This window comes from Capsella rubella, unplaced genomic scaffold (assembly GCF_000375325.1).
Source record: "Capsella rubella cultivar Monte Gargano unplaced genomic scaffold, Caprub1_0 scaffold_1, whole genome shotgun sequence".
NCBI lineage: Eukaryota > Viridiplantae > Streptophyta > Magnoliopsida > Brassicales > Brassicaceae > Capsella > Capsella rubella.
In genome coordinates this window covers 17,009,840-17,031,864 of record NW_006238923.1, presented here as the reverse complement: position 1 = coordinate 17,031,864, position 22,025 = coordinate 17,009,840, and the positions used below count along the sequence as shown (strand labels likewise).

Genomic DNA, 22,025 nt, shown 5'->3' with positions numbered 1-22,025 from the left:
ATGTTCGAATATGAAATTTGAATTTGTTAAAAGATTAGTTATGTTTTTTGCACATAGGAAAATTTTAGTTATGAATTGAACACTCATGATTATGATGGGTAAGAAATGGTCAATTTTCCCAAAAGAAAGTAAAAAAACCATATCATTAGTTAAGAGAAATATTACGATAAAATACATCAAATAACATTCAAAACAATACGAACCTTGTATTTTTTTTCAAGGGGCCGCGATAAATTTCATTATCATCCCAACTGTCGAACCCTAATAGTATTCCACCAACCGGGTGCGTCCGAAGCCTAACCAGTGCTTCTTCAAGGGTTTGATATATAAAGATATCATAAATTTTATGCAGCTCATCTTCTTTATACATTAGCCGTCATCGATGTCCACAACGGCGGATCTAAAACAAATATTTATCAGGTGGAAAATTTGATAAATACTCATTAACTAAATCATAGAAATAATAAGAAAAATAAAATTAGTTATAAAATAATTCAAGATTAGAAATATATCTATTTTACTTAGATTATTTATTGAAATTGTGGTATATTTTATCATAAAAACAAGAGAACGAGTATAGTTATTATGCATTAAAAATATATTTCAATTAGAAATAAAGTAAAACTCATGAAAACTATTTAATTGTTATAGAAAATATGTAACTGTAAGTTTTTAATCTAAATATGAAATAGATTGAACTAGTGAAAAAAATGAAATGACTATGTGCATAATTAATATCCTACATAAATTAGCATTAATATATATAATTTTATATGGTGCACTTGCAACCCTTATGACTTGCATATATCCGCCCATGGATGCCCACCCTTTTTTTATTTACGTTTGAGAGGTCGTCTATTGTACTCATTTAAATCAATAAACTAGCACATATCTTGAACATAATGGTGTGTGTATTAGCTATCCCAACTATGGAATTTCAAGAGGCGCTTACCAAATTACAACTAACATATGTCCAGCAAAGATCATGATCTCCTTGGTCTTGTATATCACTGTCACATTTTTGAGGTTCTTTGGCTGTTAATCTAATAGATAAACTTTTAGTACTCCGGTTGTCTTCCAAAATATGATTATATATTTCTTATCATCAAATATTTTCAATGAACATATCTGGTTTGTTTCCTTTATGAAATTATGTCTTCTCTTACTGAGGCATTTCTTCGCGTTTTTCTAAGAAATATCGCTTAACGCCATATTTTCAAGAAGCTTAGAAAGTATTTGAGTAAAACCTCTATAAAGAAATATTCTATAGACTAATAAATACTATGAATTAATAAATTTTGCTGATCACGAGTCACATCAATGTAAAAAATAATAAAATTTGATAAGATAATATGATAATAATTTTTTGAAATTCTCATGTAAAATATAGTCCCAAAATCTCATAAATTAATAGTCACCATATATATATATATATATATATATAGTAATGTATGTTCTAGTTGTTGTAAAAATGAATTTTGTTTTAGAGCTCATATCTATCAAACAATTTTATGCCATATTTAAGCTTGTGATACACTTCATAACATGTCTTAACAATAACCTTAATTTTCATTATGTTTTCAATTTATAAGTATGCATCATATATATTCGTTATTTTTTGTTTCATATGATGTTGAAATATAAATAGTGAGGTTATTAATCATAAATTTGAATTTGTGTTTATTATTTATATAAGTGAATATATATATATATATATATATATATATATATATATATAATTGTAATTTACTGTCAATTTATTTTCTAATTATTGTCAATTTTGTTTTCTAAATATAAAATTGAATTACATACTATAAATTATGTAAAAATTGTCCGAGTTCATATTTTCAAAAAAAAATTACAATTAAAAATATCACTATAGTTTAAGTTGCGATGAAATGAACATATTATAGTTTGTTGCGATGTAACCGCACTGGTAAACAAATCATAACCAAGACTACATATAAATATATATGATGTATGATCACAACACTTGAATATAAATCAGTTACATAACCGGATAATAAGCCCACTGAGCTATATTACACATGCCTTGAGGCAGCTCCACATCTCTACGAATCCTGATGTAACCCTTTTCTCCCCAAGTCTCACCCCAAGAGTTCTTAGTCAACCAGTAGTTTATCCCATTGCTAGTCCCATATCCTACGAACGTCACAGCATGAGTTACCTTCTCCTGACAGTTTCGTGCAGTGTACGCAAACACTCCCTCTTTGTAATTCCCAAAACCGGTCATCCTGGCGTCAATGTACACCGTGACGGGCTGTCTTGATACGGCCTCGAGCAACGCACGCTCGTTGTTGCTTGGAACCTGTTGGAACCCTTTGATCTGTGTGCCTGGCGCGGGTCTTATGTCGGAACGGCAGCTCCCCTCTTTCGCTTTGTAAGGGTATTCTGCTTCTGAAGCAATGCCTTTGCTTTTGACTATGTATTGGAAAGCGTCAAAGGACTGTCCCGCCTTGCAACCAGCGCTAACTGTGTCGCAATCTATAAGTTGTTGTTCCGACAGTGACACAAGTTTTTTGCCGATAATCTTTGTTAAACCTTCCGCCGCTGCAATCGCTGAGAAAGCCCAACAACTTCCTGCCCCCATGTATATATATCGATTACATCAATTTATTATGAAACAAGTTATCTGGTTACTATAAACCTAGCATGACAACCCTAACTTATGTGGAATAATAACCCTAACACATTATGTGCATGTATTGGCTTAGTGTTTATAATATATATATAATCAAGGTAAGCTTACCACATGCTCCTTGACTTTTAACAGGGGTTACAGCTCCTTCAGTTCTCCAGTCTTTGCTCTTACCGTCGATATAACTATCGTTCCAATTCTTAGATAACATCGTTTCATTAACCAGCAGCTGTTTTGATAGTGAAGTTACGTTAATGCCTCCGAGACCGGTGTGGGTGGCAAAGAACTCTTCTTCTGTCAAATCTGTGAACTCGTTGACGCCAAGTTTGTAGCTTTGGTTCCCCATATTATTGAAGTTCTCAATGGATTTCAAGTTTTTCTTGAACACTTCAAGCCTCCTTTGTTTCTCGAATTCATCCTTGTAAACTCGAGAGAATTGAATCATCCATTGCTGGTGGTAATCAACAATGGATGGCTCGTGCAATGTGATACGAGATGTAGCTTGAGAGGCCCTCATATCCATGGAAATAGTGATTAGAACCACCAACACAAACATTACTAACGACGCCATTTTGGTTTTTGTGAATAATATAAAGATTTTGTGTTGTGATAATGGAGAGAAAGAATAATTTATAGATTGAGGAATGAGAGTTGTGATGTTGAAAAGAAATGGAAGTTAATGACTTTCCATTCTTTATTATTCATTCTAATCCTTTATTTCAGCAAGATAACTTTCCATTCTTTGTATTTTCTTCACAATATCATTATCTAAATAAAAATTGATAAGATCTAGCTTATATTTGTCCCCCCCCCCCCCTCACTAGTTTGCAAACACATATATATATAACTAACAACTTTAGAGCATCTTCATGGTTAAACTTTTTATACTAAATATATATATGATAACACTTTTAATATAGTTTAATTGTTTACTTAAATTTATATACAAGGACTGTCAAAAAAAAAAGCTTAATATGAAAGTTTATTTTTAAATCTGTATACTTCAGGTCAACAATAAATTGAAAACTTTGAAGTTTTAATTTGTACTTAGCTACTTAACTTAAACCAGCAAAATAGAAAAGAATAATATAGATATATTTTACATTAAGAGGAAGACTTTTCACCCCCAAATCAGACAAGGAAGAAAGAAATCTAATACTAGAAAAAAATATAATTATTGTATTTGTGATCATTTATTTTTTATTTTTTTTGGAAATAAAAAAATTTGTGATAACTTCTATCCCTATCTATATTAACATTTTAAAGCAGTTTTTGAAATAAATTCTGGACTTCCAAACTATTTACAAAGAATGTCACTGCATTTAATACAATATCTTTAAAAATAAATGGAAAATAGATGGAAGAAAATAAAAATGGAAATACATAGACATTTAGAGGATTTAAAATTATAATTCTCCTATCATAGTTGTTTGATTTGATTTTTTTTTTTGAATCATCATATAACACATAAAATTAATAAAATCTAATTTTGCTTTTCTGCATATTGTATGATTTAAATTTTTAAAACAGACATACATCACTCATATTTTATGATTAAAATTTTTAAAACAGACATATATAAAAAGAATGTGTTCAACATCTCAAATCCGCAAAAATGTTAAAAGAATGATTCAGAGTCATATTATACATAGGATCAAAATGAATTTAAATCCGAGTGAGCAGAACGTTTCACTTAATAAGCATCCAGACTTTAAATTTGTATATCATTTAGTTCAATTTTTGGTGAATTGTTTTATATTTAATAAAATAAAATAAAATAAAATAACACTGACGAATTATATTGTAGGATGGGTTGGGTTTGAAATCGATATTAATTACTATAAAATAAAAATATCATTAATCTGTTAATTCAATACGAGTTCAATCTTCATTTTACTATTTTTTAACAATACCAATATAAGACATGTAGAATCAAACTGATTTAGTTAAGACTGATATTATAAAATCTTAATAATTATCAAACAAACACCAACAAAATCAGTAAATTCCCAAAAAAAAAAAAAATTTAAAATGTTTGCCCCATAGTATACCAGGGGTTAAAATATAGTGTTATATACATTACTGTATATCGCTGTAACTACAATAAGTATATACATTTGGATTTTTGTCAAAAGAACTATGCAAATGGAATAATACCAAAATATAACTATCACTATTCTCTATAAGAATATTTCACGTGACGACAACAACAACAAATGCTCTAATTGGTATCGGCATGACTTTCGTATGATTCCATTCCCATCATTATGTTTTCTGCCACTGTTCTTTTCGTTTCCTTCCTACTCTTTACCATTTCAAAATTTTATTGCTCTTTTCAAAAGCAAAAAACACACACACAAATATGTCAACAATTTGGTTTTTTGTCAATTTGTCTTTAAGTAAGCCCCCGTTTCAGTATGTGTGTTGGGGAATAAACAGGCCCAACAATTTTTGTTTCTATCTCCCCACACTAAGAGAAGAAGAACAAGAAGAGAACCTCTCACCACACTAACAACATCTCTCTTTGTGGGATTTACACTAAAATGTTTTCTTAGTACCATCCATTGAAAGAATCGAATATGTCAACGTTTCTATTCTTTTAAGGACTCTCCACTTCTTCATTGGTTAAGCCATCTTGTATATGCTTCACCACCATCATTTCTTCACTAGCAAGATTTGTTTAGGAGTTATGTTAACCCAAAGCAGACAAAGATTTCAGTACATTCTCTATAATATAGTTCTTTACATCATAATTCTACATTTTATATCCCACAAGAAAATAGCATAATGAGATACCTTGATGTTTGTTAGCATCATAGAGTGTTTAGCAATAGTAAATTCTCCTACGTCCTCAAATATTAAGATATCTTGCTGAGACATATCTTTAACTTCCTTTGCAACAAGCTCCATTGACTTTCCAAGTCGCTTTCCCAATACACTGAAGGAATGAACAAGTCAAAATGCATTTTGCATTTCTTTTGGAATGGCTTAAGCACACTGAGCACAAGAGTTAAAAGCAAAACGCATAAAGAAACTTAACCAACCTGAAATTTGGTTCTGCTTTTCGATACACATACTTCAACACAGGGGCGGATCTAGAAAATTTGTTCAATGGGGGCAAAAATATAGTAAAAAAACTATCATATACTAAATTATAAAAGACATAAAATTGTCATGTAAAAACTTTAAAACATCTTACAAAACCACTCAGACGCTCATTTAACAATTGAAACCTTTTTACCACATTTTCATTTGTGACAGATTCAAATAATTAAAAACAAAAAAACATGTTATTAATTAAAAATTTAGAAAATTTTGAATTTATAGACTTATATTTTAAAATTTATTAATTTTAAATTTTTGAATTATGTAACAAACTTCCATAAAAGCTTAACCATAGAATAAACACATAAACAATTATCACTGCAAAAACTAATATAGTCATGTATAACATAAAAACCTATATAATGTTTTCCAGGAAACATAGCTATAAGCTTGAACTGATTAAATAAAATTAACTGACTAAAAAATAATGCTTATATAATAGAAACGATTGTAAAAAAAGCAGGAAAATAAACTCACAAATTGATAGTTGTTGATTTGTTGTCACACAAAGAAACCAAATGACTAAAGAAGAAGAAAATAACAAAAAATTAGATCTAGATTAGTAAGTCTTTAATTTATATATTAATATATTTTTTTTAGTACATGAATTAATGGGATTTCCAAGAAAAAGGATGAAAAGTAGGTTTTTTTTTTGTGTGGACAGATTTTATTTTCTAATAATATTTAATAGTTTTTTAATAATTTTTTTTTTTTTTTTTGCTGGTGGCAGCTGCCCCCACCATCTTGGCTGTGGGTCCGCCCCTGCTTCAACATATGATTGTAGAGGGATAGTCGGCCATTTCATATCTAACCTAAACATAAATGTGTAATTCATACATAATATTTGTTCATGTGCCATTAATTTTTTTTGGTTTATCATCGTTTAAATATTAGATTCAGTTGAAATATTGGTTATAAGTTTTGAAAGTAAGATTTTAGCTTCTTACATAAAAAAAATCACAATTGTGTTGGATAATAATAATATATAAGAGTATGAGTTTTAATTTTTTTTTTTTTTGATTAAATTTAATGACATGGCAATCATGTCATCAACATCATCAAGGAAGTGACATCCATGTCAGTAGTCATGTATGACTTCACACGGTTTCGTAACTTTGAGTATGCAATTTGAATTTGTTAAAAGATTAGTTATGTTTTTGCACATAGAAAAATGTTAGATTTTTTTTTTTTTATCGTCAGAATAATGTTAGATATTAATTGAACACTCATGATTATGATGAGTATGAAATGACCAATTTTCCCAGAAGAAAGTCACAAAACCATATCATTAGTTAAGAGCAAAAATACTATTTAATACATCAAATAACATTAAAAAAATACGAACCTTGTATTATTGATTCTTCATTTTCGGTCGCGATTCTCTTTGTCGAATCTTGTTTCTTTGTATTCCATATCCACAGAGTAAAAATCAATTCAAAGGTGATGTGGCTTCACATAGCAATTCAATTGACATCTATCTTTTTTATTCTTCTCCTTCCCGGCTATCATTAGCATCACTTCTAGAGACACAAGAATGTATCCTTTATAGCCTTACACACCAATATCTTCACCATTGCTACTTTTACAGACAACAACAATTGATGCCCACTGGTGGATCTAGAACAAATTTTTTACTATGTGCAAATTTGATAAATACTAATTTATTAAATCATATAAATAATAAGAAAATAAAATTAGTTATAAAATAGATAAAGATAAAGAATATCTATTTTACCAAGATTATTTATTGAATAGTGGTATATTTTATCATAAAAACAAGAAAACTGTAATACTATGCAAAGATTGTGCAAAGTTTATAAATTTGAGCATTGACCTAGTAGATAAATTTCTAACACTCCGGCTGTTTTCCAAAATATGATTATATACTTCTTATTATCAAATATTTTCAATGAACCTATATGGTTTGCTTCCTTTATGAAACCATAAGGCATATCCTTCGAGTTCTTCTCGGAAATATCGCATGAAACCATATTCTCAAGAAGCTTAGAAAGTATTAAAGCAAAACCTCTATAAATTAATATTCTATAAACTAATAAACATTATAAATTAATAAATTTTGCTGGTCACAAGTTAGGCTAGTGTAAAAATTAATAAAATTTGATAAGATAATAAAATAATAATGTTTTTGAAATTCTCATGTAAATTATAGTCTTATAAATTAATAACTGATATATATATATATATATATATATATATATATATTTATATTATGTATGTTTTTAGTTTTTGTAAAATTGAATTTTGTCCAAGAGCTCATTTATATCAAACAATTTTATGTTATATTTAATCTTGTGATATACTTCATAACATGTCTTAGCAATAACCATAATTTTGTTTATGTTTTCAGTTTATAAGTATGCATCATATATATTCATTATCTTTAGTTTCATAGGATGTTAAAATATAACATTGTGGTTATTAATCGTAAATTTGAATTTATGTATATCATTTGTATAGTGAATATATCTATAATAATTGTAATTAATTGTCATTTTTTCTAAATATGAAATTCAATTACAGATTTTAATATTTTCTAATATCTAAAAACTAACTTATCTTTGTAAAATTCATCATTTATGCTGCTTCTCAAGACATTCACTTCTATCTTGAGATTCTAGGTCCCCCTACAATTCTCAAACTCACAGACTTTCCAATTTGGAAAGCAAAACAAGTAAACTAAAATTGAACAGACTTTGTAATTTTAAAACTGACAATGAAGTGGTTTGAAGCCAAACTACATTAAAGGATTAAGAACGACTAACAATTTGTGTAAACAGAGTTGACACCTTGTAATCAGTGTTAATTTATTAAACTCAAATCGTGAAGATATGAGTAGAATATGATGAAATCAAAATGAATTTGGTCTGTTAAAAGCAATCAAATTAGACACACCTTAGCTCTGTTTCCAATGTACATGTTCTCTCTAGTTTTCAAAAGAAAACTTTCTTTCCCGAGCTGATCCATAATTTCTAAACCGAAAACTTTATTTCCTGAGCTGATCCATAATTTCTGAAACCTGTGTGATACCTTTGGCATCAAAACCCCTAGAAGACCCCATTAGCACATATTAGTCCAAGGATGGACAAAATTTCAGAGACAAGAATCAATCAATCTCACGTAAAATTGACAACATGAAAGAAAGAAAGAATTACATTGATTACACCAACTTGTCGGTTTAGCATTCGGAACAACTTATAATCATTATACGTTCCTACGAGCAATACCATTTACAACACTAGTTTATAGCATGTAATGGATTCACGAACAAGTGAAGAAACAAAGAGATCCATGAACCCTAAACTCTAAACTCAAACTCAGCCACACAAACTTCTTGGTAAAATACTTGAACTTGCCAATGCTTTCTTTGGATTTTAGTTTACCAGTTTCTACTACAACTCTTTGTCTTGATTCCTGAATTTGAAAGCAGAATCAGACTTGGAAACATAAGTCAACTTCCTCTCTGTTTCAGTTACATCGATAAAACATGTTGGTCCATTTAAATGTTGGATCTTTTCTAACCTTTGTTTACTCCTGCTCCACTATTCCCTGAATCTTATTCAGCATTACTAATTCACGGCGAGATTTACCGGCGGAAAACACCAAAGTTGAAGCGAAGAGAGTGTTCATAGGAGCAGGATGCAACAGAGTCGTCAATAACGTCAACATGTTTATTAATCAACTGATCCACATAGTCAAATGACTCCTCCTGTACAGACGACGAATGGCTCTTGTCTTGTCACTTGTGCCGAAGACGAGCCATGCGAATGCCACTATTTTGGTATGCCTTGCGCATCTTAGGAATAGACAACAGCCACGGTTTGTGGACACCTAAACGCTGGCCAGACGCACTGGGACTCTTACCCTTTTTTGGTATGATTTCTGAGCTCTGGTTCTGACTCACGTGCGTGAAACATGCCTCCTGCTCATGAAAGCTTCTTCCCGCTATTGCGATGCGATCAACGTCATTACCAAACCACACCTCTCTTATGGTTTCTAAGCTCTGATTGTGACCCACAAGACTGAAACATGAAGACTGCTCATCGAAGCTTCTCCTGACTACAGCTATGCGATCAACATCCTTACCAACCCGAGCCTCGCTCGTGTCCCTGTAACTTATGTAGACAGTTGTGTTCTTGGCGTTGAAATGTCCCTCGTTTGGATCTTGGCTACTAGTTTTTTGTAAAGCCACTTTCACAATCTCCAAGTTGGAGAGATCTTCACCTTTAATGAACATCCTACACTTCCTGGCAACCGCAAGTTCCAAATATAGACGAATCCAGTCATTGGCATTGTCTTCCAGCTCTGACTTCTTCACCTGAGAAAACGAAAAAAAAGAAGCACACGATATTATAATATTATCACTACAGCAACTAGTTGATCAAGATCAGCCTGAAAGCAAAACTCTGTAAAAACTTACCAAGTAAAACCGATTTGTATCTCTGAAAGGATTCTCTGTGGGCAGCTCAGGCAAGTTATCATCGTGCTCGAACGATTTTGGAGGGAACATATTCGGATCCCCTATACAAGATAAATGATCAGTTAAGTGGGAAGACTTAGAAAATCTATAAAAAAAAAAAGATATATGTATAGGTTAAAAAACCTCGAAGTACAGCAACACAGCATGTTAAATCTAATCTGCCACGGCTACGAATTGTTTCATCAATTTCAGACTGGAAAAACTGAATGGCACCGTTAGCTGGATCCATCACCGCCGAAGTGATGTAGTAGTCGTTAGGACCAAAATTTTTGGAAACATTGTATTTCTCTACGCGAAGAAACTGATAGTGTTTCCCCTGAAATATGGGTTAACAGAGAGAATTAATGCAACTTGTCGTGGATAATGAAAGAAAGAAAGCAAACGATGAGACTACTAGCATAAAGGTTGACCTGGAGCAAGTAGTAACGATGAAGGCCCATCCTAGCATAAAGATTGACAATGTGCATGCCAATACAAGGGAACCGCGGATCAGTACAGACCACTTCGATCAGTGCCGAACAACCGAACTGATTTAGGATACCTTTGTTCTCGAAACCCTAGAAGACCCCATTAGCATATATTAGTCCAGGGATGGACAAAATTTCAGAGACATGAATTAATATTACATAGATGAAAGAAAGAAAAATAGAATTACATCGATTACATCCGCTTGTCGTTTTCTCAATTGGATCTGTACGTTCCTCATTCGGAGCCGTCTATTATAATCAGTAGACGATCCTGCGAGCAGTGACATTGTTATTGTGCTTCCAAACTTCGACGGCAGCGAGTGGCCGATACTTTTTGTAAGTGGTTGATTTAGTTTTTGTCCACGCCCTTATTTATACTACCCGTACGGGCTTCAATTGGGCCTTTACAAAATCTCTCATTGCTCTTTTTTTTTTTCCTTTTTTCCTTTTTTCTTTCTTGAATTCTAATGATTTCTAAAAAAGGGAATTTTATGTAAAATGCCATTTTCAAAACTCGAACTTTTAAAACTGCCATTTTTAACTTTGTATTTTGTAAAATGCCATATTCATTTTTATTTTAAAATAAAAAGATAAAAATACCCTAAAAAAAAGACAAAAAATTTGACATAAATCAATTATGAACATTAATTAATAGACGAGTTTTTTTTTTTACCGATATTATTTGCTTTTACTATATACGTATAATGGAAAACAAATAAAAAAACAAAAAAATGGACATCAGATCTAATCCACCGGATCTAGTCCATCTACGCACAAATGTGTGATCCAAAGTGTATATCTAGATGGATCATTGACGATGTCTTCCATAGATGCATCATTTGTTTTATCTTATGCTCAATTTCTTGTGGTTTCAAGAGATCTGTAGGATGTACAAGTTTGGTCTACCGATTCTGGTCCACTAGATCTGGTGCATCAGAATTGGTTATGATCCGCTGTAACTTCTTTACTTGATCTGATCCACTGAAACTGGTTATGATCTGCTGAAACTAGTTTGCCGGATCTGGTACTCCAGAATTGGTCCATCGAAACTGGTCTGTCATATCTCTTCTGTCAGATCTAGTCCGCTGAAACTGGTTATGGTCTGTCAAAATTTGTCCATTGAAACTGGTCCACCGGAACTGGTTCACCGAAACTAGTCTCCCAGAATTGTAGAGAGATTTGTTTGTTGTTGAAGAAAGAAAAGATGAAAGAATAAGAGAAAGAAATAAAAAATGAAAGAAGAAGAGAAAGAAAGAGATGAGAAAAAATGAAAGAAAATAGAGAAAGTTTGAGTGAGGGATAGAATTGACATTTTATTGAGTTAAAAGTTGGTCATTTGGCATTTCTTAGAAGATTGGATTGAAAGTAGCATTTCTTAGAAGAAATGACACTGTTCATGGCATATAATACAATTTTCTTTTCTAAAAATGTGCCAAAGAATAATAATTAATATTTACTACACATCAGGTATATAGCAATATAACATGTAATGATTCATGAACAAATGAAAAAACAAAAACAACCATAAACCCTAAATCCTAAACTAAACTCAACCACACAATAGGGGCGGATCCAACTTGATCGAGGGTGCTGCATGTGCACCATATAAAAGTATATTGTATACAAATTTATAAGGCTAATGTGACTTAATGGTTAGAATGCCCTAGATTAAAATTGAGATCAAGGGTTCGATCCTTCTCTTTGACACTTTTTGCACCTCGTGTTTGGTTTGGCTAGATCTGCCACTCCCACACAAGCTTGTTGGTTAAACACTTGAACTTACCATCTATCAATTCCAAAATAACAAAAGAAAATTATGTCTTAGATTTTTGTTTCTAGAATATAGATGCAAATCAAACTAACGTAATAAATACGTGTACTCTCTTTAATATTTAAGAAACTGGAAAAATAAAGAGAATAAATTGTGTAAGAACACAAAACTGACTTGATGATTTCTTATTTTTCAAACTTTAAACAAATTGTAGAATGATAGAGGCTTGCTTTAGCAATCTCCTAAGACATAATTTCGCCCCTACAATGGTATATGTAGTTTCATGAGCGTCTATCTTGAGGATCCAACTATCGATCTTTGTATTAACACCTTACAAAGACCCTTGCAAACTTTAATTTGAAACTCTAAGAAATTGTTTAAGAGAAGAGAAGGATTAGAATCAATCTCTACCTTTCTTTCTCTTATTTATTTCTCTCTTGTATTGTTAATCTCACTATCTCTCTTGTATTGGTTTACAATCTCTGTCCTTTGTTCTCAACAACGTGACTTCAACTTATATTAAACCAAGAGGTGTTAACCAAAAGATGCATCTCTTAATCAATCGTTGCTTTAGAAACGACACATACGTACATGAACTCGTACGTTACTCACGAGATGTGTTATATACACCATTGGGTGGCTCTGCATATTGATTTATCGCAGGGGAAGATCAATGTCTATAATAACATTTCAAGCACTGTGACGGACCATGTCATGGCTGTTCATTGTTTTCCTTTAAGACGAATGATCCCTGCATTGTTTAACGTTGCTATTTATGAGAAATTTCAAAAGAATAGTAGACAAATGATGGATGTGAAAACCGTGAAGAAGAACTCTCCTTCGTATGAAAATCTTGGAGATTGTGGTATGTACTCTCTAGAGTACATTGAATGTTTAGCTCTTAATAAATCATTCGTCGGACTTTGCGAGAAAAATATGTTAGCTCTTGTAAAAACCCGTCCAGTGGGATTCTTCCGCCATGTGGTACACCCTGCCATATGTCATCCTTACAGTGTTGCAGCGCATCGACCCTAACCTCTCTCATGTGGGCCAATATAACATGTAGGCACTCTCCTGGCCCACATGCCCTCTTGGCCCACCATGTAGGTTATTGGTGCGCATGACCTACATGTCAATTGGTGACAACTTGTCCGGTGGGAAGGTTGTTAAAGGGTGAGGACTTAGGGTTGAGGAACACCATGCGCACCAATTCCAATTCACACTTTCCTTTTAAGATAAAGCTTTTAATCTAACTATATTAATACATGTGTCCAAACAAAACCAAAACATTAACTGGAATACGAGTAACAACAGCGCCACACAAATGAATAACTAACAGTATAAGATTATAATATCTGAATATGGAAAAAAATCTAAATAGAGTCAAAAAAATACGACACAAAATTTACATACAAGCATTATTTTTAAAAATATAATACCAAATAAACAATAATTAAGGAAAAATTCATAGCAAACAATCTCGCGCAACACGCGGATCTTCTCTCTAGTGACATTGTAATCTCACAGTTTAATAATTCGTAATTGTTTTTTTTTTTTTTTTTTTTGTTTAACTGAAACCAGATTTTATGTTATCTAGGCTTATGTAATGTACTCAGACCATCCCCAATGCTAAAGTTGTAAACAAGTTTTTTAGCATTATTGTAATTATAAAATATATAAGTTATGAAGTTAAGAAATTTTTGAAGATAAAAAGAAACATATGCTTCCAATGGTAAAGTTCTAAATTCAAAGCTTTTAAAATTATAATTAAAAAACTTGCTTTGAAAACAAGTTTGAAGTACAAATCTCAAACCAATCAATTGCCTACACCTTGCACTAAAAACTTTTATCAAAATTTCTAACTAAGATATTTTTCTTAGGTTAATATATATTTTTGATTTATTTTCTTACCCTTTACAACTAAGAAATTTGCTAACATACTTGCATTGGACATGCTCTCACGTCGACGGTTTTCAGCTAGAATATTGCTTGTAAGTTGTAAATCTCTGACTTTTTAATTTTTTTTTATTAATTACAATCTAAACGATCAATTTCATACACATACCCACGTTTGACTACAGTTCAACTTGTTAAGACGTAAACATATTACAAATACCATAACGTGTTTAGGCTTGTTATTCCAAGTCCAAAATTACAACGTGTGACACATGTATGCTTTAGGTGTTCAGGCTTTCGAAGGATGAAATTTTTGTTAACAGCTTAGTTTTCATTTTCTAACCGTAATTTCAATTATTGTAATAAATATCTATCTTATTAAAACCTTTATAAATTAATACTCGATAAATTAATAATCTCTATATATTAATAACTTTTTTGGTCCCAAGTTGGGATGACACATTTCGATAAAATAATAAGATAATAAGAAAATCCTTAGTAAATATATGGTCTCATCGATATTATAAATTAATAATTAGTAAAATTTTCAAAATATATGTATATATAGACACATTAGTTTATGTTAGAATTTATTACTAATATTTTACTATATCAAAAATTGTTAGCATTCTCTTTCAATACATAATAATTACTAGGGGATAACTCGTGCTACTACACGGATGACACATGTTCGAAAAGTTAATATAATTATAATTGATTGTGGTCGAACCCGGTTAGCCTAGTGACCCGATGACCCGATAGGTAATCTGGTTTAAAATCCTAGTTGAGTTCAAAAACATGACATATATGTTTTTGAATTTCACATGTATAATTTCTTTGTATGTTATTGTGTAGTTGGATATATTTTTTTAAAAAACAAATTGCCTTAGAAAAATTTAGTAGACTAATATTTGATGTTTCATCTAAAATATTTAAAACTAAATACTCTAAAGTTTCAATATTTATAATACTTTGAAATTTTAAAAAATTAAATATTATAATATTTTGAAACTTTTTGAAACTTTTAGTTTGCTCAACTAAAAACTGAATTAAACCAAATAAATTTTTTAAATTTTTGACGCTTGAGAAATCAAGCTTCCTGATTATTCATAAGTTGAAGTATATCCGTCATATTTATAATGATTATGAATCATTTTATAATATTTATTTCTAGCCGATGTGGGTTGTTTTACATACCTTTTTATTTTATCGATTGAGATATATACGTCCATTTAAAAAAATACAAATTACAACATATGCGGAAAAAATAATCTATTTTTAATGTAATAAAATAAATAAAATATAAAAATGATCATAAGAATGTAACAGAAAAATAATAATTATTTTAAATATATTATATTAAATTAGGTAGAGATATTTTAGGAAAATCAAAATTAAATACAGAAATTATATAATCTCCTGGAGAAATATCGATTTATTATCCATACCCAAAGATCCGAAAATGATATACCCGATTAAGTGTATTTTATTACAATTGAAAACTTTAGTGTAAATCTGATCGGTACTTCAACTTTAATAATATAGATTACATGTATTTTCTTTGTAATTGATTATATAAGATACTAATTATCATGATTAAATCTTATTTTTAAACATTTTTTTGAAAAACTTTCCAAATTATAAAAATCTCTCTATAAATTAATTGATAAATTAATAGATTTTCATGGTATCAACATTATTAATTTATAGATGTTTTACTGTTTCTTAAAGTACATTTTTGTGACAAATTTTTTCTTTTAAAAGTTTTCCACAAAATACCCACATATATAAGCAATTAACCAAAGGTCACTTGTGCCGACGACGAGCCATGCGAATGCCACTATTTTGGTATGCCTTGCGCATCTTAGACATAGATAACAGCCACGGTTTGTGGACACCTAAACGCTGGCCAGACGCACAGGGACTCTTACCCTTTTTTGGTATGATTTCTGAGCTCTGGTTCTGACCCACGTGCGTGAAACATGCCGCCTGCTCATCAAAGCTTCTTCCGGCTATTGCGATGCGATCAACGTCATTACCAAACCACGCCTCTCTTATGGTTTCTAAGCTCTGATTGTGACCCACAAGACTGAAACATGACGACTGCTCATCGAAGCTTCTCCTGACTACAGCTATGCGATCAACATCCTTACCAACCCGAGCCTCGCTCGTGTCCCTGTAACTTATGTAGACGGTTGTATTCTTGGCGTTGAAATGTCCCTCGTTTGGATCTTGGCTACTAGTTTTTTGTAAAGCCACTTTCACAATCTCCAAGTTGGAGACATGTTCACCTTCAATGAACATCCTAGACTTCCTGGCAACCGCAAGTTCCAAATATAGACGAATCCAGTCATTGACATTGTCTTCCAGCTCTGACTTCTTCACCTGAGAAAACGAAGACGATATCATAACATTATCACTACAACAACTAGTTGAGCAAGATCAGCCTGAAAGCAAAACTCTGCAAATCTCACCAAGTAAAACCGATTTGTATCTCTGAAAGGATTCTCTGTGGGCAGCTCAGGCAAGCTATCATCGTGCTTGAACAATTTTGGAGGGAATACATTCGGATCCCCTATACAAGATAAATGTCATAAAAAATGTCATCAGTTAAGCGGGAAGACTTGGAAAATCTAAAAAAAAAAAGATAAATGTAGGTCAAAAAACCTCGAAGTACAGCAACACAGCACGTTAAATCTAATCTGCCACCGCTACGAAATGTTTCAGAAATTTTAGACTGGAAAAACTGAGTGGCACCGTTAGCCGGATCCATCACCGCCGAAGTTATGTAGTAGTTGTTAGGACCAAAATTTTTTGTAACATTGTATTTCTCTACGCGAAGGAACTGATAGTGTTTCCCCTAAAATATGGGTAAATAGAGAGAATTAATGCATCTTGTGGCGGATAATGAAAGAAAGAAAGCAAACAATGAGACTACTAGTAAAACCTGGAGCGAATGGTAACGATGAAGGCCCATCCTAGCATAAAGATTGACAATGTGCATGCCAATACAAGGGAACCGCGGATCAGTACAGACCACTTCGATCAGTGCCGAACAACCGAACTGATCTAGGATACCTTTGTTCTCGAAACCCTAGGAGACCCCATTAGCACATATTAGTCCAGGGATGGACAAAATTTCTGAGACATGAATTAATCAACCTCTCGTAAAATTGACAAAGATGAAAGATAGAAAGATAGAATTACATTGATTACACCCCCTTCTTGTTTTCTCAATTGGATCTCTACGTTCCTCATTCGGAGCCGCCTATTATAATCAGTAGACGATCCTGCGAGCAGTGACATTGTTGTTGTGCTTCCAAACTTCGGCGGTGGCTGATGCTTTTGGTTAGTATTAATATTTGAACTACAAAGTGGTTGATTTAGGTTTTGTCCACGCACTTAGTATACTACGTACCCTTACGGTATACAACACATCTAGTATATAGCATAATGATTCATGAACAAGTGAGAAACAAAAACATTCATGAGCCCTAAACCCTAAACTCAACTCAACCACACAAGCTTCTTGGTTTTAACACTTGAGCACGCCAGTGCTTTCTTTGGATTAGGCCCAATTGAACCAATAAAACATGTCGGCCCATTTAAATGTTGGATCTTTTCTAACCTTTCTTTCCGTTTTTCCCTTAATCTTCTTCAGCATTACTACTAATTCCCGGCGAGATTTACCGGCGGCGGCGGCGGGTAGATACTACTGGTTAACACCAGCAAGAACGAAGAAGAGAAACTTCGTCACCCTGCTTTATCTTCAATCAAAAAGTCACCTTTCGATAAGAGATGTCAGAAAACACCAAAGTCGAGGCGAAGAGAGTGTTCATAGGAGCAGGATGCAACAGAGTCGTCAATAACGTCTCTTGGGGAGCTTCCGGTCTCGTCTCTTTCGGTGCCCAAAACGCTGTTGCTGTTTTCTGCCCAAAGGTCTGTTTCTTTCACTCTTGTTTCTACGAGCAACCCTTTCAAAATCCTCCTTTTTTGTTCTTTGAAAAGCAAGATATGATTTTTACTTGTTTTGTGTTCCATTTTTCAGACTGCCCAGATTGTTACTACGCTTCCAGGTCATAAAGCTTCTGTGAATTGCACTCATTGGTTGCCCAGTGCCAAGTTTGCTTTCAAAGGTACTTCCTTTTGCTTCTTCTGGTATATGAGGAACTGTTTTTGTTCTTGATTTAGCGGTTTCAGTATCTTGAATCGCGCCATAGGTATTGCATTGCAAAGGAAGATAATTTTGATGTTTTATCAAATATAGAACTTATACTGAAGAATTTGTGTTTAGCTATTATTATTAGATCATTTCTTTAGTAAATTGAGAAGACATAGGCATTCAAATTCCTATTTATAGTCTGTATCATCGGTTTGGTGGTTTAGTTGCTGTGAAAGATTAAACTTTTCTAAAACTTTTGACTTTATATTTTATGAGAAAGACATCACATGGTTAAGGGAAGTAGCATCTCCTAAAAAGTTCTGTGATTTGTTCGCAGCCAAGAATTTGTACCGGCATTATCTGCTCTCAGGTGATTCAGATGGTATCATTATCCTCTGGGAACTATCTACTCTTCATAACAATGTAAAATTCCCTCAATCTTGCTCTGAGTTTCTCTATAGTTTCTGTATTATCTCTGATCATTAGTTTGTGTTCTGATTTGTTTAGCAACAGTGGAGACATGTACTACAACTACCAGTATCTCACAAGAAAGGTGTAACTTGCATCACCGCTTATATGGTTTCTCAAACCGATGCAATGTTTGCTTCTGCTTCATCTGATGGAGTTGTGAATGTTTGGGATGTTTCTTTTCCGTCTCAGTCTAGTGGTAAGCATTAACGTTCCTGTATTATGTTACCGGTTAAACAAAGTGAAATATGTTTTCTAAGCAGTATCTATATCGAATTTTCTTTCTCCTCTGTGTTATCTGTTGCAGAGGAATGTAAAGTGATGTGTTTGGACTCCATTTGTGTTGACACTAAAGCAATTGTAACGCTTTCATTAGCGGAATTGCCTCAAAATCCTGGTCGATTTGCCCTCGCGTTGGGTGGATTGGACAATAAAATCAAACTTTACTGTGGTGACAGAACAGGAAAGGTGCTTACCGATTCGCTTTTGTGCCAATATATTCTCAAAAAAACATCAATTGTGACAGTTTTTTGGTTTTATCCTTTTTCAGTTTACTTCTGTGTGTGAGCTCAAAGGCCACACAGACTGGATTCGGAGTTTGGACTTCTCATTACCGTTGCACACAACAGAAGAAACCGCCAACAGTATTATGCTTGTGAGTTCTTCCCAGGACAAAGTTATTCGGATCTGGAAACTCGTGTTAGTCGGTGATGTTGGCTCGTGGCAAAGAGAAATCACTCTAGCTTCTTACATTGAAGGCCCAGTATTCATCTCAGGGACATCCACATATCAGATTTCAGTCGAATCTGTTCTGATTGGACATGAAGATTGGGTCTATTCTGTGGAATGGCAACCTCCAGTTATCGATTCCATTGATGGGCGGTTAGTTAACCACCAACCGCTGAGCATTTTATCAGCTTCTATGGACAAAACGATGATGATTTGGCGACCTGAGAAGAAAACGGGTGTGTGGGTGAACGTTGTATGTGTTGGAGAGCTAAGTCACTGTGCTCTTGGTTTCTACGGTGGCCATTGGAGCCAAAATGGTCTGTCGATTCTGGCTCATGGATACGGTGGATCTTTTCATCTCTGGAGAAATGTCAGTAGCAGCAAAGAGTCTGAGAATTGGCAGATGCAGAAAGTTCCTTCGGGTCACTTTGCTGCCGTGACTGATGTGACATGGGCTAGAACCGGCGAGTACTTGCTATCCGTGAGCCACGATCAGGTCAGGGTTTAGGGTTGAGACGTTAAAAACAATTCGTTATATTAGATTGCAAAGAGTCACTTTTCTGACATTTCATTCTCCAAATTTGCGATTTTACAGACCACTCGAGTGTTCTCATCATGGAAGATTGATGAGGATATTGAAGCAGATGATGAGCATTGGCATGAACTGGCTCGTCCTCAGGTTCACGGGCATGATATTAACTGTGTGGCTATGGTTCAAGGTAAAGGAAACCACCGTTTTGTTAGTGGGGCTGAGGAGAAAGTTGTGAGAGTATTTGAGGCTCCTCTGTCGTTCTTGAAGACTCTGAACCACACTTGTGCGGGAGGAGAAGGAAGCTTCCCTGAGGATTTACAAGCAGATGTGCAGGTTCTTGGAGCGAATATGTCTGCTCTTGGATTATCACAGAAACCTATCTACTTACACTGTAAGTGATTGATTGATTCAACACCATTTTTTCTAGCTTTTACCAAAAGCAATCTTGAGAAACCTATTAATTTCTTTTTGCAGCTTCTAGTGAACCGCTGGAGAGAAATGGCGGAGGCGAAGGTCTAGATACATTTGAGACAGTTCCAGAGGCGGCTCCAGCGGAGTTGAAAGAGCCTCCAATCGAAGAGCAGCTTGCATTTCATACTTTATGGCCGGAATCTCATAAACTCTATGGTCATGGTAATGAACTCTTTTCTCTCTGCTGTGACCACAAGGGAAACCTTGTTGCTTCCTCGTGTAAGGTAAGCTAATGCAGTTTTCAGATTTTTTTTTTACACTTGTTCAATCACCGATTTAGATTTTAGATCTAACCGAGCAAGATTCCATTACTAAATTGTTTTTTTTATTTATGAATCACAAACTTCTTCAGGCTCAATCTGCATCCATGGCAGAGATATGGCTATGGGAGGTTGGAACATGGAAAGCTGTTGCTCGTTTGCAATCTCACAGCTTGACGGTGACACACTTGGAGTTCTCTTATGATGACACTCTGCTCCTGTCTGTTTCAAGAGATCGTCACTTCTCCATTTTCTCGATCCAAAGGACAGGTAACCCAAGCCGTTTCAACTTTACAGTTAAAAATCAGATTTTTTTCAAAACATCCAAATGTGTCTACGTTTTGAACATCTCTTTGTCTATTTTTCCTTCTTGTTCAGACAATGGCGAGGTTAGTCACAAACTCATGGCAAAGGTTGAAGCACACAAGAGGATCATTTGGGCATGTTCATGGAACCCATTTGGCCACCAATTTGCAACTTCATCAAGGGACAAGACTGTAAAAATCTGGTCTATCGAGAGTGACGCTCGCATCAAACAGATTCTTGCCTTGCCTCAGTTTGGGAGCAGTGTCACAGCTGTGGCTTGGACGGGATTATACCACAAGGGGAAGAGCGGGTGTGTGGCCGTTGGGATGGAAAGCGGACTGATAGAGCTGTGGAACATAAATATTATAGAAAAAGATGAAGGTACGACTGCAACAGCAGCTCTTGCTCTGCGGCTGGAACCATTCATGTGTCATGTCTCGGCCGTGAACCGGTTAGCTTGGAGACCAACCGAGAAGTGCGAGTCTAATGAGAGTTTGCATAGGTTAACTTCTTGTGGGGATGACAATTGCGTCAGAGTTTTTGACTTCAAGTTTTGACTTTAGCACGCAGAACACCTTGTAGTGAATTTTAAGATCATGGACCAAAACTCTCTTTCGCTATAGGACCAGTGTAATGTTTATGCAAATTTTGGTAAGCTAAGTTGAGACATATTATCAAATCACTTTTATTGCATTAAGTTG

The 22,025-nt window shown here is 33.6% G+C and overlaps 4 protein-coding genes across 6 annotated transcripts; 1 reads left to right on the top strand and 3 right to left on the bottom strand.

Annotated features, from left to right (window-relative positions):
* Nucleotides 1–2,008: 2,008 nt before the first annotated feature.
* On the bottom strand, nucleotides 2,009–3,230 carry LOC17897888 (zingipain-2). Its single transcript, XM_006306458.1, has 2 exons — nucleotides 2,771–3,230; nucleotides 2,009–2,601 (listed from the first exon to the last, which is right to left on the bottom strand). Exons 1-2 carry the CDS (start codon nucleotides 3,228–3,230, stop codon nucleotides 2,009–2,011), a joined length of 1,053 nt encoding a protein of 350 aa, XP_006306520.1.
* A 5,687-nt stretch (nucleotides 3,231–8,917) lies between these two features.
* On the bottom strand, nucleotides 8,918–11,051 carry LOC17897883 (UPF0725 protein EMB2204). Of its 2 annotated transcripts, XR_002835306.1 has the most exons (6): nucleotides 10,918–11,051; nucleotides 10,673–10,819; nucleotides 10,386–10,578; nucleotides 10,203–10,303; nucleotides 9,305–10,100; nucleotides 8,918–9,196 (listed from the first exon to the last, which is right to left on the bottom strand). XR_002835306.1 is itself a non-coding variant. In XM_006305056.2 (5 exons), exons 1-5 carry the CDS (start codon nucleotides 11,014–11,016, stop codon nucleotides 9,522–9,524), a joined length of 1,119 nt encoding a protein of 372 aa, XP_006305118.1. In that variant the 5' UTR covers nucleotides 11,017–11,051; the 3' UTR covers nucleotides 8,918–9,521. The 2 variants fall into 2 exon arrangements, 1 of the variants encoding a protein (XP_006305118.1); XM_006305056.2 differs by having other exon boundaries at nucleotides 8,918–10,100.
* Nucleotides 11,052–16,202: 5,151 nt separating this feature from the next.
* Nucleotides 16,203–17,169, bottom strand: LOC17898968 (UPF0725 protein At3g25080). The gene is made up of 3 exons (XM_023788765.1): nucleotides 17,064–17,169; nucleotides 16,871–16,971; nucleotides 16,203–16,781 (listed from the first exon to the last, which is right to left on the bottom strand). The coding sequence occupies exons 1-3, from the start codon at nucleotides 17,167–17,169 to the stop codon at nucleotides 16,203–16,205; spliced, it is 786 nt and encodes a 261-aa protein (XP_023644533.1).
* A 908-nt stretch (nucleotides 17,170–18,077) lies between these two features.
* Nucleotides 18,078–22,017, top strand: LOC17899776 (elongator complex protein 2). 2 transcript variants are annotated; one of them, XM_023789357.1, is made up of 10 exons: nucleotides 18,078–18,335; nucleotides 18,445–18,532; nucleotides 18,896–18,981; nucleotides 19,072–19,225; nucleotides 19,334–19,494; nucleotides 19,577–20,251; nucleotides 20,351–20,678; nucleotides 20,762–20,982; nucleotides 21,111–21,288; nucleotides 21,397–22,017. In XM_023789357.1, the coding sequence occupies exons 1-10, from the start codon at nucleotides 18,195–18,197 to the stop codon at nucleotides 21,879–21,881; spliced, it is 2,517 nt and encodes an 838-aa protein (XP_023645125.1). In that variant the 5' UTR covers nucleotides 18,078–18,194; the 3' UTR covers nucleotides 21,882–22,017. The 2 variants fall into 2 exon arrangements, with proteins under 2 accessions (XP_023645125.1, XP_006306346.1); XM_006306284.2 differs by having other exon boundaries at nucleotides 19,066–19,225.
* Nucleotides 22,018–22,025: the final 8 nt, after the last annotated feature.